Source organism: Hylaeus volcanicus, chromosome 6 (genome assembly GCF_026283585.1).
Source record: "Hylaeus volcanicus isolate JK05 chromosome 6, UHH_iyHylVolc1.0_haploid, whole genome shotgun sequence".
In the NCBI taxonomy this organism is placed as follows: domain Eukaryota; kingdom Metazoa; phylum Arthropoda; class Insecta; order Hymenoptera; family Colletidae; genus Hylaeus; species Hylaeus volcanicus.
In genome coordinates this window covers 25,991,929-26,013,148 of record NC_071981.1, presented here as the reverse complement: position 1 = coordinate 26,013,148, position 21,220 = coordinate 25,991,929, and the positions used below count along the sequence as shown (strand labels likewise).

General features: G+C 40.7%; 4 protein-coding genes and 1 long non-coding RNA gene across 7 annotated transcripts; 3 read left to right on the top strand and 2 right to left on the bottom strand.

Annotated features, from left to right (window-relative positions):
* Positions 1-6: 6 nt before the first annotated feature.
* Positions 7-8,041, top strand: LOC128877839 (phosphatidylinositol 4,5-bisphosphate 3-kinase catalytic subunit delta isoform). Its single transcript, XM_054125431.1, has 11 exons — positions 7-185; positions 260-825; positions 920-1,378; positions 4,079-4,510; positions 4,583-5,013; positions 5,091-5,384; positions 5,498-5,776; positions 5,882-6,154; positions 6,249-6,563; positions 6,680-7,142; positions 7,239-8,041. Exons 2-11 carry the CDS (start codon positions 682-684, stop codon positions 7,368-7,370), a joined length of 3,222 nt encoding a protein of 1,073 aa, XP_053981406.1. The 5' UTR covers positions 7-185; positions 260-681; the 3' UTR covers positions 7,371-8,041.
* On the bottom strand, positions 1,394-3,731 carry LOC128877842 (protein Spindly). The gene is made up of 6 exons (XM_054125437.1): positions 3,358-3,731; positions 2,946-3,246; positions 2,727-2,847; positions 2,362-2,671; positions 2,133-2,289; positions 1,394-2,065 (listed from the first exon to the last, which is right to left on the bottom strand). The coding sequence occupies exons 1-6, from the start codon at positions 3,615-3,617 to the stop codon at positions 1,694-1,696; spliced, it is 1,521 nt and encodes a 506-aa protein (XP_053981412.1). The 5' UTR covers positions 3,618-3,731; the 3' UTR covers positions 1,394-1,693.
* A 2,008-nt stretch (positions 8,042-10,049) lies between the features above and the next one.
* On the top strand, positions 10,050-14,610 carry LOC128877840 (protein white-like). The gene is made up of 11 exons (XM_054125432.1): positions 10,050-10,185; positions 10,665-10,920; positions 11,235-11,545; positions 11,648-11,846; positions 11,911-12,049; positions 12,143-12,473; positions 12,584-12,715; positions 12,932-13,160; positions 13,268-13,373; positions 13,526-13,697; positions 13,811-14,610. Exons 1-11 carry the CDS (start codon positions 10,087-10,089, stop codon positions 13,916-13,918), a joined length of 2,082 nt encoding a protein of 693 aa, XP_053981407.1. The 5' UTR covers positions 10,050-10,086; the 3' UTR covers positions 13,919-14,610.
* Positions 14,611-14,744: 134 nt separating this feature from the next.
* On the top strand, positions 14,745-21,193 carry LOC128877841 (protein scarlet). Of its 3 annotated transcripts, XM_054125435.1 has the most exons (14): positions 14,745-16,882; positions 17,120-17,168; positions 17,312-17,361; positions 17,591-17,730; positions 17,812-17,982; positions 18,058-18,296; positions 18,416-18,608; positions 18,840-18,877; positions 18,956-19,064; positions 19,689-19,916; positions 19,989-20,124; positions 20,401-20,506; positions 20,583-20,683; positions 20,936-21,193. In XM_054125435.1, exons 1-14 carry the CDS (start codon positions 16,720-16,722, stop codon positions 21,109-21,111), a joined length of 1,899 nt encoding a protein of 632 aa, XP_053981410.1. In that variant the 5' UTR covers positions 14,745-16,719; the 3' UTR covers positions 21,112-21,193. The 3 variants fall into 3 exon arrangements, with proteins under 3 accessions (XP_053981410.1, XP_053981409.1, XP_053981411.1); XM_054125434.1 differs by having other exon boundaries at positions 17,591-17,982; XM_054125436.1 differs by having other exon boundaries at positions 17,591-17,982; positions 20,594-20,683; positions 20,936-21,076.
* On the bottom strand, positions 17,805-19,064 carry LOC128877843 (uncharacterized). Its single transcript, XR_008457310.1, has 3 exons — positions 18,820-19,064; positions 18,027-18,154; positions 17,805-17,944 (listed from the first exon to the last, which is right to left on the bottom strand). It is a non-coding gene; the product is annotated as an uncharacterized LOC128877843 (long non-coding RNA).
* Positions 21,194-21,220: the final 27 nt, after the last annotated feature.

Here is a 21,220-nt window from a genome sequence, read left to right as displayed (position 1 = left end):
GACCACTCTCCAGCGATTGTAACTAGGAGACAAATTGTAGCAATGTTACAAATTGCAGTAACTGTAAACATGCATCCATACATTACTACACGCGCATAATGCATGCCTAAGTATTTAGAGGGTGAAAATTGTTCTACGATTCTGTTTACTCGACTCTGTTTTTAAGTTGAACGAACTATAGATAGGTAGGTAGAATCCGTAGCGTAGAATGCATTTGTTGGTAGAAATAATGGCTGACTGGTGCTGTTATCACACATAGAGGGAAACGATCGTATGGATTTCATTCACGATTCGAAACAAACAAAATTACACTTTGCGTTGTATTAAAGAGCAAGGTGCATCGATGAAAAGCTACATGATTTAAATCGAAACCAAATAGTTGATCAAACGAGTTAACTAACTAGTCGGAATCGAGGAGTTTATAAAATTCGGAGGAAATTTGAAGTTATGTGTATGGACGTGAAGATGTGGGAAAAAATTTGGTAAAACACGGACGTTTGTCATGCGACACTGTATCAATCGATCCAATGGAGAAATACTGCTCGAAGAAGGAAAAGTACCTTCGGTCGCTATGCGATTTGAACAAAGCATTTTGTTTTTCTTTTTCGAACTGATTACACTTAGACAACAATCTTTTGTGTTACATTGAATTTTTTTACAATTTATTGAATACTTGGCATCATGGTACATATACCAAGCGCCTACACGTACAACTTTTGGGCAAAATCACCCACAGAGGTTGTCGAATTGACTTGTTTGATGCCAAATGGAGTTGTTATACCATTCGAAACTAATCGTAACATTACTTTGGCAGAAATTAAAGAGGTGAGCTGCATTTAACAAAGTATGATAATTGTAACATTTTTTTTTATTAATCGACGTAAAGAAAAGTATAACTATAGAATATATTTGTACGTAGGATCTGTGGGATGAGGCCAGTAAATATCCTTTACACGGCACGTTAAAAGATGCTCCGTCCTATGTATTTTCATGCATCAATTCTAACGCAGAAGCAGAGGAGTTACGAGACGAGACCAGACGTTTATGCGATATAAAACCATTCTGTTCTTTACTTAAAGTTATAGAACGAGAAGGTGTCAAAAGCGATAGAAATCTTGATTCTCAAATCGGTCTCTTAATTGGAAAAGGATTGCATGAGTTTGCGGCGCTAAAAAATTCCGAGGTGAACGATTTTAGATGGAAAATGCGAGTGTTGGGAGACGAAGTCGCGATGCCAAGGCGGAAAAAATCTTGGACGGACATAGTGCGTTCTCAGTATCCTACAAGATTAGCACCAACTGCTGCAATACCAAAAAATATCGAATGTCGATTGAAAGACGGAAACATCGTTCTTGTTACAAAATTTGAAAACACAGAGGTACAGTAATAAATGTATTAGTTCCATATCGCTTTTATTTACGTATACAAAATAAATGTCAACACATTAGCTACCGAACCTGTATAGCTAGCACGTAGCAGCATGATTTTTCAAAAATTTACTTTACGATCGAATATTACAATACCGAGTTACACTGCATCGTTTACGTTTGTTCATGCAATATAGAGCGCGACACTCCGGCGTGTTGCATAGCAGCCAATGTGTTATTAACGAAACCTCTATATATTCGCATGCTACGATACTTCATGGCAATAAGATGAGCAATGGAAAATGAATAGCTGTTAGCTGCTGGAGTCAGCTGATATGCACAATAGGATATTCGCATGCTTCTGTTGATTTCTGTATGACGTTACTTTTGTCAGTGTTTGTATTCCCAGTAAAACGTACAGTCTTTTTTAAACATTTGTTCTTGTTGCTATTAGTATCTCTAGCGTGTTCGGATTCATGCAGCTCATTTGATGGGGTAATATGAGTATCGTTTCTCTCGTGTTTCGATTGACCGATAACTTCACAATCTGCTTGGTTTAAATTCTCTGTTTGTTGTCTCGATTCCATTTCATTAACGTTCGTACGCGTCAAGTCTTTAAATTCTTTCAAAAGAATGTTGTATTCCGCATCATCCGCGAGGCCTAATTTTAATTCGCTTTGTAAAGAACATACTTGAGCCTAAAAAATGAAACCATCGCTCCAAGTTGCCTACAAATTTTCAGATATCGTAATAAACGATAATTACCTCCAAAGAAGAAACTTTATATTGGCAATGTTTCAGTTCCTTGGCGATATTGATCTTTACTTCTTCTTGGACTAACAACTGCGTGGAAAGATTTTCAATTTTTAGACCAAGTTCCTCTGTCTCTTTTTTTTTAGAATCCAACAAAGTTTGGAAGTACCTACAATTTTCGAGAACACACGTGAAAACATGAATAAACATTGTCACGTTCAATAATCGATATTAATCTTACGGAAACGATCCATCGTTACTGTTCGATTGTTCTGCATCATCGTTTTTCTTTATTACAGACTTTAATTTACTTTCAAGATCCGATATCCTATTTTTATATTTCCGAATCAATTCGTCGTTTTCTGTTAGGGTATGATCCATGTCGTTTTCCCATTTTCTAAGTGCCGAAATTCGTTCGGTTCTCAACACTTTTATTTCTGCTGCTTGAGCTTTACATAGGCGCTTCACCTCTGTATACTTTTTGTGCAATGTGTTCATTTTACTCACAACATTCTGTCGACGATCTTCCACTTCAGCAAAAAGTGAATTCCCTATAAGTTGAGACATTAAATGTTCTATAAAAATTGTTAAAATGTTTGCACTTGCCTTTATGTAAATCTTGTGTAGGATCTACATCGGAATAATCTACCACTGCGTGTTTCATAGTTAATTCCTCGAGAGCATCCTCTAGAGCTTTGGTTTTTTCAGCTAGTTGTTCTTTGATGTTCTGTTCATAAAATAGATTCCATATTTACATCTGTGAATCCATTAAAAGTGGATTCAATAATACAAGTATTAGTAAAACATAGTCGACTTATCCCTTACTCTACAGATGTATTGAGATTCGTTGTATTGTTCTTTTAGTTTGTCAATTGCCTCTTCAGCATGATCGGATCTATTCTTTTCTTCGTGCAAGAGCACTGTAAGTTCATTGACGCGATTCTTAAGGGCGGCATTCTCTTCTTCCAGAGTGATATTTTTTAATTCATCCATGACTGTTACGGTTTTCGATTCTTTCTGTTTATTAATATCCTGGCGCAATTCTTCGATTTCTATTACTTGATTTGTTAATTTCGTGTCGAGATTCAAAATGGTATTTTCGTATTCTTTCACGATATTGCGGTGCCTGAAACGAAAAAGGCAGAAAGAATTTGAAGACATTGACATACGAATGTATGAAATTATACATTCCCTAAACGCCTAAACAATCTTTTCGAAATTTATACAAGAAATTTACTTTTCTTCCAGTTCGAAAATAATCTTTTCCTTTGCCGAGTTTTGTTGATCGAGAGAACGTTCGAGCGATTCGTTTACTTCTTGAACCTCTCGTAGCATTGCTTCGTTTAATTCGAGTTTTCGTTTCAAGTCGTAAATTTCTTGTCGACATTTCTCGTGTTCAACTTTTAACTGACGATAATAACGACTACTGATTTCTTCTGTGTCTTCTTCGTTGTATTCTTCGTTGCTCTCCTGGTTAGTTAGCTTGTGCGTCGACATCGTGCAAGGTTATGTTTCACTGTATACTTTCACAATACTCGACTTGGCTTTAAAGTTTAAAATACAGCTTTACTCCTGTGTACTTTGACGATAACGGAACGTTAGGTGACTTTCTTTTCTCTTCTGCCCCGTACTTTTCTTTTTTTATGTTCCTTCCCTCTCGAAGCAAACGGCGGGAAAAAAATTGGCGGGAAAAATGGTCGAATATATAGTAAACACGATGCACGGTAAATATTTCACAAAGTATGGTCTCGAAAAGTATAAAATTTTCTATAATAGGATTGTTTAAATTTAAATATATCGTTTAATTTAACTGAATTATAGATAAAAATAAAAATAAATGATCTCTTACTTATACATATAATATAGATATGTATACACGTGCAACAAATAAGCAAATGGATATAGTATATATTTTTACAGAAATAGTAGTAATAGAAATTTAATTTTCGTAATTTCAGACAACTTTTACGTTTCAAATATCGCACACGGCGACGCCGCACGATTTATTGGGAAATATTTTAACCAAACGAGCAAACACTCTAATGTCCGAGGGAAACTCTGAAGACTTTACTCTGAAGGTTTGCGGCCAAGAAGAATATTTAATAGGGGATTATCCTTTAATACAATTTAGTTACATTCAAGACTGTCTAGCGAAAGATGTTGTACCTACGTTGGTTACGTTAAGCAGAAGTAGCGTTCCTATCGATCAGGAAAACACCGTGGAAAATGCAGAGGCGGACGCTTTGCAACGTACGAGACCTTCCTTCTCCACGCTGACCCTGCGTAAAAAGGGTAAACATATATCTGCTTGGAAAATAGAGGAACCATTTGTTTTTATAGTTAACGGAATATCGAAATTGAACTGCGATGCCGCTCATCGAACTGTTGAGGTAGAGTTGCGTACATTACGCTTTAGAATCTAAAAATCAATTGAATTATATTATTTTCTTTCTTCTGTTTAGATCGGTCTCCAAGCTGGTCTTTTCCACGGTGGAAAGTGTCTGTGCGAAAGCCAGAAGACCAAAGAAACTGTTGTTAGCCCTGAGGGTAGTTGCGAATGGAAAGAAACTCTGAAATTCGACATAAAGGTGCGAGATATACCGCGAATGGCTAGGCTGTGCTTTGTTCTATATGAGATTAGTAAGACTGCAAAAGGACTTAAAAGTCGTAGATTGGTTAAGGACACTAAACAAGAATTTTTTATAAATCCATTATGTTGGGCTAACACAACTATATACGACTTCAAGTCTCAATTAAAAACGGGAGCGACGACTCTTTACACGTGGACGTACGCGGAGGATATGCAGAACGACGATCTTCTGCATCCTCTTGGTACGGTGGTATCGAATCCTCACATAGATAGAGCGGCTGCTCTGATGTTGACATTTCCAAAGTAAGTTCCGTCGAATATCCGTCCCTTATCTTTCAAATTCTTTGAGTTGTACGTTTTTTCGTCTTGGTCTGATTTAGTTACGGAAAAGACAAATCCGTTCTTTATCCGACGCCAGAGAAGATGGTCGAATACGCGAGAAAGTTGCGCGAATCTTCGGCTGAACGATCGATTCAAGAAGAACCGGATCAAGACTCGGACGTTGGCAAATTTCAGCAACTCGAACAGCTTCGACTATTGGCGGATAGAGATCCGTTGCACGAGCTCCACGAGCAAGAACGAAAGATAATGTGGACGTTGAGGCATCACTGCCTTCTCGAGATTCCCACGCTTTTGGCAAAATTATTGCACTGCGTCGAATGGAATGATCACAGGTGAGAATTGAACGATACTCGGTGTATCGAAAGGAAACTCTTGTAAGAGTGGGACTCCCATCAGGAACTTAAATGGAAAGAGAAACTTTTTAAATCTATTCGTCAATTCATAGAGAAGTAGCTGAAGCCACGGCGTTGGTGCAACAATGGCCCAAGCTACCGGTTGAAAAGGCTCTGGAGTTATTGGATTACGCTTACGCCGACCAAAATGTTCGAAGCTTTGCCGTGCGTTGCTTAATGGACGTCAGCGACGAAGATCTAAGCCTGTACCTGTTGCAGTTGGTACAAGCATTGAAGCACGAGAATTACTTATCTTGCGATTTGACAGAGTTTCTGCTGCGACGAGCTCTCAACAATCGAAGAATCGGCCATTTTCTATTTTGGCACCTTAGGTTCGCGCAGTGTATCTTGCTGTTATTTAATTGAATTCAAATAGCGCCCGTGTTATTATTTTTACTATTAAGATTTGTCGCAATCTATCCATCTTTGTTTTCTAGATCAGAGATGCAAGTAGGAGCCGTATCCGTTCGATTTGGTTTAATACTGGAAGCCTATTGTAGAGGAAGTCAGCAACACATGCGATCGCTGTTCAAACAAATGGAGTGCCTAGGTAAATTAAAACACGCTTCCGAACAAATAAAGCAGAAGAAAGACCATCGCAAAGCAGCCTTGCAAAGTTTTCAAGACTTCATTCAAGAGCCACACTGCCAAGAAGCGCTTTCGAACGTTCTCAATCCCTTGGATCCGAGTTTTCGATGGAAACGCATCAAGTAGGTTAATTAAACGCGCGTATTACCGATAAAAGAAAAAAGGAAAACGCTAAGCTACGAAGAATAAACTTTCGTAAACATTGTGGTCTTGCAGAATCGAGAAATGTAGAGTGATGGACAGTAAAATGCGACCGTTGTGGCTGGTTTTCGAGAATGTGGATCCGTTCGGTGACGATATTTATTTGATACTAAAACATGGCGACGACCTGAGGCAAGACATGCTCACGCTTCAAATGTTACGAATCATGGATAAGCTATGGAAGCGAGAGGGCCTGGATCTACGCATGAATCCTTACGGTTGTATATCAACGGAAAATAGGGTCGGGATGATCGAGGTGGTTTTGAACGCGGAAACGATTGCGAATATTCAAAAAGAAAAGGGCACGTTCTCAGCGACGGCCGCGTTTAGGTACGATCAGGAAACAAATAGCAATTTTAACGATAGATGGAAGAAAATTTTCCTCCCTTAACGACGTTCGAAAACGTGTATTTTGCGTTACACTCTTTCTCGATTGTTTTGTGCAGACGAGGTTCTTTGCTCGCTTGGCTGAAAGATCATAATCACTCCGAGGCGGCACTGAACAAAGCTATCGAGGAATTCACGTTGAGTTGCGCAGGTTATTGCGTGGCTACGTATGTCCTCGGAATCGCGGATAGACACTCGGACAATATAATGGTGAAGAAAACTGGCCAACTGTTTCACGTCGACTTTGGCCATATACTGGGACACTTTAAGGAGAAATTTGGATTCAGACGCGAACGCGTCCCGTTCGTGTTGACCAACGATTTTGTTCATGTAATAAACAAGGGACAAACCAAGAAAGGTCAAGCGGTCGAATTTCAACGATTCCAGAGCCATTGCGAGCAAGCATTCCTTGTTCTGCGGCAGCACGGTGGTTTAATATTATCTTTGTTCGCTATGATGATATCGACGGGATTGCCCGAGTTATCGTCCGAAAAAGATCTTAACTATTTGAGGGACACTTTGGTATGTTAATTATTATCGGTTTTTCGATAGAAATTTCTTAATAATTACGAGACACAAAGATCGACAACATTGTTACATAGAATATTTTGATCTTAGGTACTGGAAATGTCCGAGAGTGAGGCGCAGAAGCATTTTAGGAGCAAATTCGACGAAGCCCTCTGTAATTCGTGGAAAACCTCATTAAACTGGGCCTCCCATAACATGTCGAAAAACAACAAAACGACATGAATGTGATACGATCGAATCGAGTACAAGTGACAGCAAGAAAGTCGGGATAGAGGAGCGAAAGATGGCGGGCAGAATAAGATAGGAACGAATTCGATTAACGCGCTGAACGAATACGCGTCGTTACGTCGTCATGTTTGAACGAACTAAACAAGAATTCGACGAAGGGGATTTTTGGCCGTGGAGAATATTCGGCGCAGAGAAGAGAAACAAGAAAAAGACTGATTCGCGATGGTGATCCGTCGTTATCGGTCACTAACAGCAGTTGCCTTTTCCGTTGTCGTGTGGTAAGAACACGTGTACGGGCACGATTAATCGCAAACACTCGCTTCACACTCCCCTCTCCGCCTCCCGCGTGCTCTTCGTTATTTTTGACGGCGATAGAAAATGGAAGCAGAATACGTATACGGTACATATCATTGGTCGACATTGCGGATTCTTGAAAAGAATGCACGCGGCTATTTGTTTGCTAGAAACGTTTCAGGGCACACCGTCTGCTCGCAGTGTCCTAGCTGTGCCGATATAGCAACACTCCTAAAACCATTCGACTGGAATCAGGAATGTTCGAAGGCTGAGAATAATAAAAAAAAAAAAAAACATGAGAGAACCCTGAGAATTTCAGAACCTCAAAAGACTACTGTATCGATAATAATAAACGAAGTTATTCTTCATCATCATTTTCATTGCATTCATTCCTTCTCCTATGCGGGGGTATTTAAAATTGCGGAAATACTGCTGTGCAATATTTATAACGTTTCTTATCACTGTTACATTCGCTACATTTTAGAGTCGTTGAGTTGTTGAATGTAGGAGGCGCCACCTTCGCCCCCCCCCCTTTTTTTCAAAAGCAGAACCTGTATGTATACATTTCATCGATGATCAAACGAGATCGCCTTTGCTAGACTGTTCCAAACTATTTTTCCACAAAATCCTGTGATAATAATGATAATTGTTTGTTAATTATTTACGTCATTGGTCATCGATGATCTCGACCTTGACGTACGTTATATAGACGAAGGTGACGATTGATTTTTTTTTTTAAATCCTTCATGCAGGTCTCAAGTATTTTAGTTTGCATAATATTTGATTACGTCATCGCAGGCGAGGTACCGACATACGCGTACGTCGGGTTGCCTGTTGCTAAAGGGCTCCAATAACAAGTACGAATTGATATATGTATGTAATGAAATTTGGGAAATGTAGTTGTCGGTTGCTGGAGACCGACAATTAGTTTTGCCCTATGGAATGGACGCGACGCCGACGGTTCGCCAGACTGGATGGCATTAGGTCTTTTTATAGGGTTACGTAAAACAAAGCAAAGTAAGCAGTAAACGAGGATGGATACACAGCTCGAAACAATTGTTTGCTGTCGAATAGTTGGTCTTGTGAAATTAAAAAAAAATATATATATATATATATACATTTGTCGATAGCTACTTGGATGTTTTGGAAGAAAACAGCTCGTAATGCTGTATTTACTCCACCACGCGTAATCGAATCCTCCCAAACCGTTTGGGGTTCGCTCGCCCCACGTGGTCATCGGAGAGTTGAGAGAGACAACGAAAATAAATAGCAACGACGCCAATGATTTCTAATGCAACGGTACAATGCGGGAATCGAGAGCAACGGGGATGGCAGAGGATGGCTATCACGGACATGATTATGCACGCAAGGCCGTCCTGTAGATTCTTTTACTTCGTTATTGGCCGCGTTGTTGGTAAGCTCGTGGATCAGTGGAGTCGCGTTACATAAGTCGACGCGAACCGGAGGAACAACGAACAGTGGCGAGGGACGGAAAACGGTAGGTGGGAGAACAGGCAATCCGAGAATGTTATGTACATGTTTTGCGGCTAAGTCGCACCTAAGCTCTACCTCGTTGTCATGTTCCAAGTAAGACGCGTCGTATCCGATCCTTTCCAAACTCGTCCTTTTCGAAGATTCCACGAAACTATACGGGAGCGTCAAGTGTAACCGCGACGGATCTGCAGGTCCATCCATCAAAACATTGGGAAGGTCGTCTCGCCCTGCTGGTATCGTTAAGGTAAGCGAATATAGCTCCGACACTCGCACCATTTTTATGTTAGAAAATAAATCTGTAACACGCATGTATTATAAATCGTTATTAAATGTTATACGTGATCCTTCGAATTGGAACAGTTGTATAAAAAAATAATTAAATTGCGAACCACCAGTGACGAAGAATCTTCTCGATGAAAGTTCAGATGCGAGACTATTTTGATAAAAATCAACCGAACCGTTACTTTGTTTTTCGATGCATTTATCGAATTCATTCCCAGTAATAAAACATACAAAATAGAACGTATGTATGTATATAATGTATATAAGAGAGTATTATACCGAGGCGAGGTGAAAGGGCGTACTGCGATGACTGTTTTTCAATACACCATCAACTAGTATTTTTATATAAAATTTATATATAAATGTTAGCCTATAAAAGGGCGAAAAGTAACGCTTGGAATTTACTATCGCGATTGAGAGTGACGATTATCTTTCACAGGGAATCCTTTTATTGCCTTTGCGAATCGTTTACCCGTGGATTGGACGCGATTCGGTTGTAAACGACACGCAGAGGATGTCTCCGCGGATCCGTTGATTTCTTTCGTTCGTACATCGCCGAGCTACATGGTTCCGTGGAACGATCCCAAGAAATATTGCGCGCAACGGTGATCGGTACAGTTTGGTGAAAATAGAGAAAAGAATGACGGCCACGGAGGAAACCGAACCGCTAATTTCCACGAAAGGGTCGACCACCTGCGGACAGAAATCACACATAACCTCCTATGATGCGATCTCGTTGGTAAGGAATATGGTATTTTCTTATGGTATTTTCGTATGAATCGTGGCGAATATTCCATACCGATCCCTGCATCATGGTGTAACTTGATAGAGGCGCGCGAAACACTATTCGATATCCTACGTAGGGTGAACGTTTGGCTTCGTTAAATTCATGGTCGAGGGTTGTCGTTCAAATGTGTGGCTTCCACTTTTTTTCGTCTTCTTACTTCGTTTGCTGTTATCGAATATAGACGATGCTGAAACTAAAATTGTTCAATAGTGTCTCGAGTCACGCTTTGTTGAAAACCAGTCGAATTATGTAAACGTAAGTTATGTTACGGCTGCGTAACGATGGAGAGATCAAATAATCCGAAGCGATACGAACGTTTGCAGGGAACCTTTTGTTTACATTTACTGGTGGCCTTGGAGGTCTCACAGTTTTAAATGTAATGTTTTTCCAAGAATGTTTCTTGTATTTTCCTCGTACTCTGTTGATCGCAGGAAGGAGTTGGCAGGGACGAAGCATCACGTGGGACCAGTTCCGAAACGTCGTTTGGAGTAAAACCGATCTTGCGTTCTTCGAACGCGAATGCGAACTCAGTTCCAGCGCGTTCTGTTGGAAATGTAACCAGCGAGTCGATTACGTATACGTGGAGCGATCTAAACGTGTACGTCTCTAGAAAAAGTGATAGACTGTTGGATCGAGTGTTCGTTAACAGAAGGAAGCTAATCGAAAGGAAGCATCTGTTGAAAGATGGTATGAAATTAAGGTTTGCTCAAGTCGAGGAAATTATAGCAAGAAAGTTGTCGAATTAAGTGTATATCGATATTAGCGTTAGCACTAATATTAGTATCTATATCTCCATTAATATTTCGATGTATCGATGTCGTTGTTGATATTGGTAACAATATCCGTATTTCCATCGATATTCCTAATTCTGTTGTGTATTCCTATTTCTTCGACAACTGGTACCCGGTACCATTTAATACCATTAATATTTTCAAAGCTGTGTATACGCTCATACGAATACATGTAGATTACATCGAAGTTACATCGAAGTCTTGTTGCAGTCTGCGGCGTAGCGTATCCAGGCGAGTTGCTGGTGATCATGGGATCCTCAGGCGCGGGAAAAACAACGTTACTGAACGCGTTAACGTTTCGCTCGGGCACCGGGGTAACCGTATCCGGACTAATGGCAGCCAATGGTCAACGAGTCTCTTCCACGATACTGACATCCAGAACCGCTTACGTCCAGCAAGACGATCTATTTCTCGGCACTTTGACCGTTAAGGAGCATCTTCTCTTTCAGGCTATGGTACGCATGGACCGACGAATACCTATGGCACAGAGGATCCGTCGAGTAAACGAAGTCATCAATGAGGTAAGATTTATTCTCATCGGCCATGTGTTTGTAATGCATTCGCCCGTTCATACACGTTGATTTTCTTGTTTGCGTTGCCTTGTACCGTGATTTTTCTTGCAGCTTGCTTTACTAAAATGTAGGAATACCGTGATAGGTCAACCAGGACGAATCAAAGGACTGTCTGGCGGCGAGATGAAAAGGCTATCGTTTGCGTCCGAAGTTCTCACCGATCCGCCATTGATGTTCTGCGACGAGCCGACATCAGGGCTGGACTCCTTTATGGCGCATCAAGTGGTATCCGTTTTGAAGGCTCTGGCTGGTAAGTCTCTTCTCCTCGTACATTAAATCGCAAGAAATAAATCCATCGTTCATTGATGTATTAGCGCGCGGCAAGACGATCGTCGCCACGTTGCACCAACCCTCTTCGGAGCTATTCGCCCTTTTCGACAGGATTTTGCTGATGGCCGAGGGAAGGGTGGCCTTCATGGGTACAGCTTCGCAAGCTTGCACTTTCTTTGAAACGTCAGTAGATAAATAGAAGAAATCTAACGTTGATAAATCTTGACGATTCATATTTTTTTCATCGTTTCAATAAAACCAAACGAAACGTTTCAGATTAGGCGCTGCGTGTCCCAGTAATTACAATCCTGCAGATTACTTCGTTCAGATGTTGGCGGTCGTGCCAGGCAGAGAGGTGTCCTGCCGTCACGCGGTAAACACTGTCTGCGACGCGTTTCAAAGGAGCGATCAAGGCATCAAAATTGCGTTGGAGGCGGAAGCGATAAACGGTGAATTCGAAGACTCTCTGCGCGACACGAAACATTCCGAGAATCGTTCGCCGTACAAAGCAAGCTGGTGCGAGCAATTCCGCGCGGTCTTCTGGCGCTCGTGGATGTCGGTTATCAAGGAGCCGATCCTCATTAAAATTCGCCTATTACAGACTGTCGTAGGTCATGCTCTCGACTAAAAAGTCGACAATTTCATTCGCTTTCATTTATCTTGGAATTACTTTATCAAGAATAAAAGTAATCTCTATGCGAATTTATCTTGTCGCAGATGGTGTCGCTGTTGATTGGAGTCGTCTATTACGATCAACGACTCGACCAGGACGGAGTAATGAACATTAATGGTGCTTTGTTTATATTCCTTACGAACATGACGTTTCAGAACGTTTTCGCCGTTATAAATGTAAGAATACTCCTGTTAACACTAAACCTACCAACATTCACGCATTACTATTTCTACTGTGATGGAACAAATGAGTCTTAAAGACACTTTTTTTTTCAATAAAATGTAAAGATATTTTCGATGGAATTAAATTGGGTGGTAGGTTTAGCGTTAAAATCCTATTAATGTTATTAATCTAAAATCCTATTAGAATAATTGGTAAATTTTTAAACGTAGGTTTTCTGTGCCGAGTTACCGATATTCCTACGGGAGCACAGAAACGGCATGTATCGTACAGATGTATACTTCCTGTGCAAGACGCTGGCGGAAGCGCCTGTCTTTGTAGCCGTGCCGCTGCTCTTCACCATTATCGCGTATCCAATGATTGGGCTACATTCAGGGGTCGATCATTTCTTCGTCACAGCCGGTATCGTTGCTTTAGTCGCAAACGTTTCTACGTCCTTTGGTAAGCTCGATGTTGGTAATACAGGTCGACTCTACAGGTTGTCTCAAAATTCATTCATTTCGAGAATTAATACAAGTTTTACGATAAGATTACTTGACTACTTCTAGGTTACTTGATATCCTGCATCAGCGACAGCTTGTCCATGGCGTTGTCCATCGGACCACCGGTGATCATACCATTTTTGCTGTTTGGTGGATTCTTCTTGAACACTGCGTAAGGCCTACAACTCAAAATGTTGAACGTTAAAAGCAGATTATATCGATAAAACTATGTACTATGCAATACACCCTTTATACGATACGCATTTACTCGATTCCATGACGTTTCTATATAAATATAAAAATTGCATCCGTTAAATGTCGTAGATCCATTCCATTCTACTTCGAATGGTTCTCCTACCTGTCCTGGTTTCGCTACGGCAACGAAGCTCTTCTCATCAATCAATGGTCCGGAGTGGATGTTATAGAGTGTACGAGAAGTAACGCAACGTGTCCAAAATCTGGACGAATGGTTCTGCAAATATTCAATTTTAAAGAGGTATAAACGGTCTTGTTGCTTCGGTATCGACTAAATACTTATTTCTACTTGCATACATTAATTGTTGTCTTCTATATCTATATTATAAGCATGTGCTTTGTTTTTGGTTTTAGGAGCACTTCTGGACGGATATCGTATGCCTCTTCTCCTTGATCGCCGCGTTTCGTTTCCTGGCGTTCCTTGCGCTGCTCTCGAAAACTCGACGCAATCAGCGAACATAAAACAGAGATAAGAAGAAAGTGGAATCGAAATGTGTAAAGACGGAAGCTTGAAAGATCTCCGCCTAGATAGGTGGAGTATCTCAAGGAACATCATAGGGACAAACAAGAGGGCATTGATAAATATCTGACTAGTATTTTTTTTTTCATTGACTCGCGTTGGTGTTCAAAGAGCGAAGACTATTCACAAAGTAGATAGAAACACGATTACTAGTCAGGTGGCTGATGATGGTATTCCCTGGGACAGTGAAACTCATGCTTCCACCTACGCATTAGAATCTCGATTAGTACAGATAAGGACTGGAGATTTTTTTAGGACAGTAACTGGACAGTTACACGGTATATCTCTGCTACGTATGGTCGTTACTAGTTACTTATCCTTCTTCGATTTTACTTGTCGGTACATTCGAGCGAACGAATCTCTCGTGTTGTAATCGAGGTTCTAATGCTAATGTACTACCGCCAGTAGTGCCAGTGCAACTCTAGCACTGTCGCCGTATCGGTGGCTGCGCACAACCACCAGGGTAGTAACTTGAAACAACAAATTTTCAATTCAGATCCTGTGTAAGGAACAGTGTGTCGTTTCTTTGATCTTTGTACCTACGCACCGCGTCTAATACATCAACGATCAATGTTTACATCCTCCTAATTGTACAATCTGTTTTTAAGCAATTAAAAATGTTTTGTGAATTGTATCGCATGTATTTGTATCGTAGTATCAAGATCCTATTCCTGTACCTATTTCAACACGAAGTTGTTCCAATATAAGAAATACAGTATAATAGAATATATAAGAAGTAATAATTGTTTCTCTATGGATAATGGAACGATCAAGCTCGTGTTCTCGAAACTCCAATCTAATTTAATAACCATGCTTATGTCTACGTAGCTACTTTCTTTTAAAGTACTCTCTTCTACGAGAGTACACGTGTTCTCGCTTCCTGGACGTCGTTGCCCCCTCTCCCTAGCCATCCAACCGTTGCTCAAAGGCGACACGCCTTTACCGCAAGGAGAAAGAAAGGGATTGAAAAAAATCACGAGGAAAGGTTAACGAGCAGCCGAGGTAAAACGCAACTCGAACACGACTGGATGTCTCGGTATTTCCTGTTACACTATTGCGGGTTACGAGTCTGTTGCGGATGGCGAGCAACAGACACCGTCGGTGGACACCCTTCCAAGCGTGGAGGCCGATATCTTTGACAAACCGGTTGTCACTCATACCGTGCGAGCGACTATTGAAAAGAGAAAGAAATCCCAGTCGTACTTATGCGTAGTACACATATCTGAAAATAGAAATTAGAGGTATTCGAATTAGAGATTCTAAGAGATTGTACAAAAATATAACAAGATGTTCTACATGCCACTGTGTGGTAAAGATTGAATTATTATCAAATGTTTAGACGTTAGTATATGACTTGTAAGTTAAATGAGCCTATAGTGGGGTGACAAGAGTACCGAGATAGAGCCTGGAAAAGTGAGTGGCAGAGATGAGATCGGCTGATAAGAGTATCGCCTGGCAAGTGTCATCCGACACTACTACTTGAAAGAAGAGTATAAGAGTATATGCGCTACGAAGGATATTAAAGTTGAATACTCGAGAAACAATATGGCGGAATATGAAAATCCATGAGAAACGATTTTATTTTTTATACTCTTCTTGGCAAATAAAATTGCTATAGAATAAACTAATTCCGAAACTAATTAATTTCTTTGACTATTTATCGATTCTAGAAACGAAGAAATTTCCTTGGTCCGTGCAATTTGAGAGAACGAGAAGCTTCGCTGATAGAGATATCGGTACTTAAGAAGAACATAAAAAAGAACAAGACACGTAGTAAAGAATTCCTACGACGCATAATCCTTATGCGAGCCGCATATACGGTTTCCTTCTTCGATTACTATAATACGTCTAATCTGGCCCCGTTTCCTCCCCTCGTCTTTCAATTTTTAAACAGTCGCTCGTGGAATAATACTCGTCATAATGGAAAGTGGCTTAACATTTTAATTGACTTGCTCGTAAACGAATTTAACATGCTCGCTTCGTTACTTTCAGACAACAGTTTCATTGATGCTCGCAATAACAATAATAATAACAACAATAGTACGTCTTTACCGTATTAAAATTCTGAAAAGAAAATATTAATCTTAAAGCAAAAAACAACCTGGAGGAGAAAAAGAAGTAAACGAATTTAATACATTACCGCCCATGATGTACGAGAACATGACAAGTTCTCGTTTTATTGAATAATATAATCGTGCCCATGTATGTACACGCGTGAATGTATGTATGCATGTACATACATGTATTTATAAATATTATATAAATTTGTCTTTTCTCTTGATGGTTACGAGTTACGTAATGTTGGAAACGCATAGAGTAAACATGAAATCGTACAAAGAAAAAGGAATGCGTACATCAAGGGTAAGCGTATCGTTGAACACCGGTGTAGTACTAGTCCTAGAAGGAACAAGGGGAAGGATACGCGAGAGCTGCAAGACAAGAGCCACCGCGAGCTGAATTCAGTGGCGATATCGTATGCGGTGCGACTCGGTCTCGGTTCTATCGGTTCGGTCGCTCGGTCGCTGTGCTGGTCGTAATCGCTAACAAACTTTCCTAGACGTACGATGTCCCCTCAGAGGGGACATCCGAGCGCGAAAGGATAGATTAATTCTTTGCCCTTGCAGATTTTCCGACTTTGGTAGAGTTCTGTCGGGTCTCTCTCGACGTAGAACAGCAGGGGGTTAATGGTGAAATTTCAAACTCGAGAAGCAATCGAAACAGACGAATAGAACTCGGTCTCGCGATGAACATTTTCGAAGAAACGCGTTGGTCGCGGAACAATTACGAGAACCCGAGGGAAACGGATGCAACCAGGTCGGGAGGCGTGACGCTTTCCTGGTGTGATCTCTCGGTATACGCGATGGATCCTGGAAGGAGAAACGTGTGCAAACAATTGGTCGACAACGGTGTGTGATTTGACTTTTACGGAGACCTTGGTCGTTGGTATTCCGAGTCGAAAAATTGATGTTCAAAGTATTCGATACAGTAGCGACGAGTAGTCTTGCAGTTGTACAGATGTTTACAGAACAGCTTTTTTTTTTTTTTTTAAGACAAAAGTGTCAATTTTTCAACTCGGATGAAACGATCTCGGATATTCGATCGAACAGATGGTCGATAACACTGCGGTCGATGATCCATTTCAGTGCGGGGTGCAGCAAGACCTGGCGACCTAACGGCGATCATCGGTGCGAGGTAACTTACTTGTTACACTTTACGCGCGAGGTTTAACCCTTTGCAGCCAGGAGGCGACTCCAAGTCGCCACTGATCTTCGTTTACGTTAAATTTCGTTGAACCTCGTTGCTCGAAATGATAAATATGATTTCTGTTAATCCAGCGGAGCTGGTAAAAGTTCGCTGATGACGGCGCTAGCTTTTCGTACTGGACGTAAGTATCTTTACCTCTCTTTATCGTTCGTCTAATTCTAATTTATCGACTTGCACTCAGTTATTTTACGTGACAATGTTTATATTTATAAACAGACAGCCTTATTTGTTGCAAGCAGTTGATGTTGTAACAGTAATCGAGCAACAATCAATTGTGGACAATTCAGTCACGTACAATAACAAGCTAATATTTAAAGAACAGCCTGTAACGCGTTGTCGACTCGTTCCAGCCGAACTTTTGGTTCACGGCGAGATACGAGCAAACGGTGTTCCAGTGGATTCGTCGTACATGATGGTAAACAGTGGCTACATGCACCAAGACGATCTATTCGTCGAGACAATGACAGTGGTCGAACACCTTTGGTTCATGGTACGTAATCCGTTAAAAAGACAAACGCAAATGATAGAAATAGATGCAGTTTCTTCTCGTTTTGCTGGAACGTTGTTGCAGGCACGAATGAAGCTCGACAAGAGGACACGAATAGCGGATATCCGTGAGAAAATCGATGGGTTGTTGCGAAACGTTGGCTTGGCGAGCAGACGCGACGTGCGAATCGGCAACGGCTTCGACGACAAAGTGTTATCTGGAGGTGAAAAGAAGAGATTGGCCTTTGCTACAGAAGTACGATACAATTAAAAATACGAAATTTCTCTGTATTTATATACCTTTTCTCAAGAATGATCTCAATGTTTCCAGTTGCTGATCGATCCGAAAATATTGTTCTTGGACGAACCAACGACTGGCCAAGACTCTCATTCGGCGAATTCCTTGGTTTCGCAGTTGAAAACATTCGCTGGTCAAGGACGAACAGTGTTGTGTACTATACATCAACCGAGCTCCGCTATATTCGACTCGTTCGATCGAATAATCTTAATCGCGGATGGTCGAGTAGCGTTCGCGGGTCGTACCGAATGGGCGGTCCAATTTTTTGCAAGGTACATGGAGAACGGAAAACTAATAACGTTCGTGAGATAAATGCTGTTCAATTGTTTCGGTAGAAATGAAAATAACAGACGCTCGCTACATATAGTTTCTCGTCCAATTGATTGTTCAGTCAGGGATACGAGTGTCCGCGGAATTACAATCCAGCCGATTACCTGATAGCGATCGTGGCCACTGGATCGAGGGATGAAAATGGCGGGGAGGAAGTGACGCGCAAAGTCTGCGACGTATTTTTGACTAGCGAGGCTTCCAATGAAATCGATTATATTTTGATGAAGGAACTCGAGTTGGGCCACTCTTCCAACGTAAGAAACTCTTTCGATCTAGCAAACATACTGTTTCGTATGAGCGTGCTTTCGAACACGAATAATATACAGAACATAATACAAAGTGGACCTTGAGCATTTACAACAGTCGAACGACTTTCTTTGTATGCGTCCTTGGAACGAAACTCGGCGTAAAGATGATTGATTAACCCTTTCTTACCTAAACATTTCATCGGATAAAAGTACTCACGTTAACCGATCTTCTTTCAGTCGCCTGCGATGTTGCTTCTCGACTCTGAATCAATCGCGTGAGTATCTACCAAATATCCATGATGGTTTTCTTTCTTCAACCACTTTACATCTTTGCTTTTCGTTCCTGTACGCAGGCAGAAAGGATCGCGATACTTTTCGCGACTTTACTGGCTGGTTTATCGAGACTTTCTGCAAGTTCTGAGGGATCCATCGGTGCAGATCGTTAGAATACTTCAAAAAGTAGTAAGTCCCCGCATGTTGAACAACGAATACATCAAATACAAATACTATACCGTTCTGAGATGATGATAAGCAGCGCCGTCGATGAGCTAACTATAAAACATGCGAGTACACGACTGAAATGAGATGGCGCAGGCGACGTTTTTTCTAGTGCCAACAACATATGTCGATCAGATGCCGTTAGCATTGTTTTCTCCATATCTTCCGAAGGTAAATCGTCTCGGAACACAATGGTAGATGTGTTATATCGAGAAACTGTAGGAAATGCTCTCGAATAGAATTGAAACAAGTCAGATTATGTCAAATTACATATACACAAACATTTTCATTACAAACAAACAAAAGAAAGAAAGAAAGAACAATTCATACACATGTTCTCAACACTTTACCGACTGGTGATAATTGAAAACATGGTAAACACTGTCTCGTGCGTATACTTATAATTCGTAATTGAATCTGATACCATATTTAAACAAAGTATTTGTTATCATAAAAGCATAATAAATGATTCATAAATGTCGAAGGAAAAAGACGATTAGTAGACAGTCGGTCGATATCGATAAGCCTTGACGACGAGAGGCTTATCGATAGGTTATAGGTTATATTTGAAAATTGAAAATTTGCCAGAGCGTGGCTCTAATCGCTGGCCTGTGCTTCGTGGGTTCCGTCAACATGGATCAACTCGGAATTCAAGCTACGCAAGGCGTAATTTTCATTTTGGTATCCGAGAATGCATTCTTCCCGATGTACGCTACGCTAGCCTTGATACCGCAGGAGCTGCCACTTCTTCGAAGAGAGTATCGAGCTGGAATGTATCCGATTCATGTCTACTACGTCGCACGAATGCTTTCTTTGGCAAGTGTCTATCACAGATAGATTATTGTTCGAAGAGACTTTCAAGAATTTTAACAACTTTTCGAATTTCAGGTACCAGGATTGATAGTGGAGCCACTATTGTTCGCGACGATAATATACTGGTTGGCTGGATTAAGGAATAGCGCAGAGGCATTTGGGTTGACGTTACTCGTCCTTCTGCTTACGATTAACGTGTCTACTGCCTGCGGTACATTCCCTTTAAATTATAACCCTATCGCTACCAAGTATCGCTACAACCCACTGCTTACTAAGCTACTCTGTAAACTTAAATTTGTTCGTTCCTACACATGACGATCGCTCGCTGAGAGCTCACCCGCTAATAGAGCGGCTTAGTGGGCGGTGGCGATTCCGAATGGAACCGATAATAACGAGAATCGAGAACATTCTTTTAATCTGGAGCGTCCAAAATTGATGAAAAAAAGGGAAGAGAATAAAAACGATTATTAACTCGTATTCTTTTCAGGATGTTTTTTCTCAACGGCGTTCGAAAGCGTACCATTGGCGATGGCGTACTTGGTACCCTTCGATTACGTTCTCATGATCACTATGGGGCCCTTTCTCAAACTTGGGTATATATTTTATCGCGATTTTGATTTCGAAAGGAAAATATTCGTAACGTATGCTCGATATTTTCTGTAATTTCAGATCGTTACCAGTGTACATTCGATGGGTGAAATATCTTTCTTGGCTACTACACTCGAGCGAAGCACTTAGCATTCTTCAATGGAACGGAATACGCAATATATGTAAGTGGAAGTAATCTAGGGACGGATAAAATTATTCTAAACAGGGCCTTGCAATTTCCAAGTACGGTACTGCTTTAGATACTCGGTAAAGCCAGTGTCAAATTTTTTACGAACATGTGTCTTTGTCACTTTTTACCGATAGTAGATAAAAGAGGAACGCAAGACATTGGGAAATCGAAATTCTACCGAGTGGATTAGCTAATCTTAAAGGTGTAAAAAGAGATAATAATATATTCATTCTCTCGATGACAGCTTGCGAAGGGATCGATCCTCAATTGCCCTGCATCACAGATGGATCGGGAGTGTTGCAACGCTACGACTTCGACCAAGTTAACTTTTGGATGGATATGGTGCTCATGGTCGTCATATATCTCGTATTTCATATCTTTGGATACGCTTGTCTCTGGAACCGTTGCAGATTGAAATGAACATTTATTTTATCGCCTGGCTTTTCTATCGTATTGTACAAATTAAATTACTTCCTTTGTAATTTATCAATGAAACAAGAGAATTGAATTCGAGCACTTTTCATTTTCC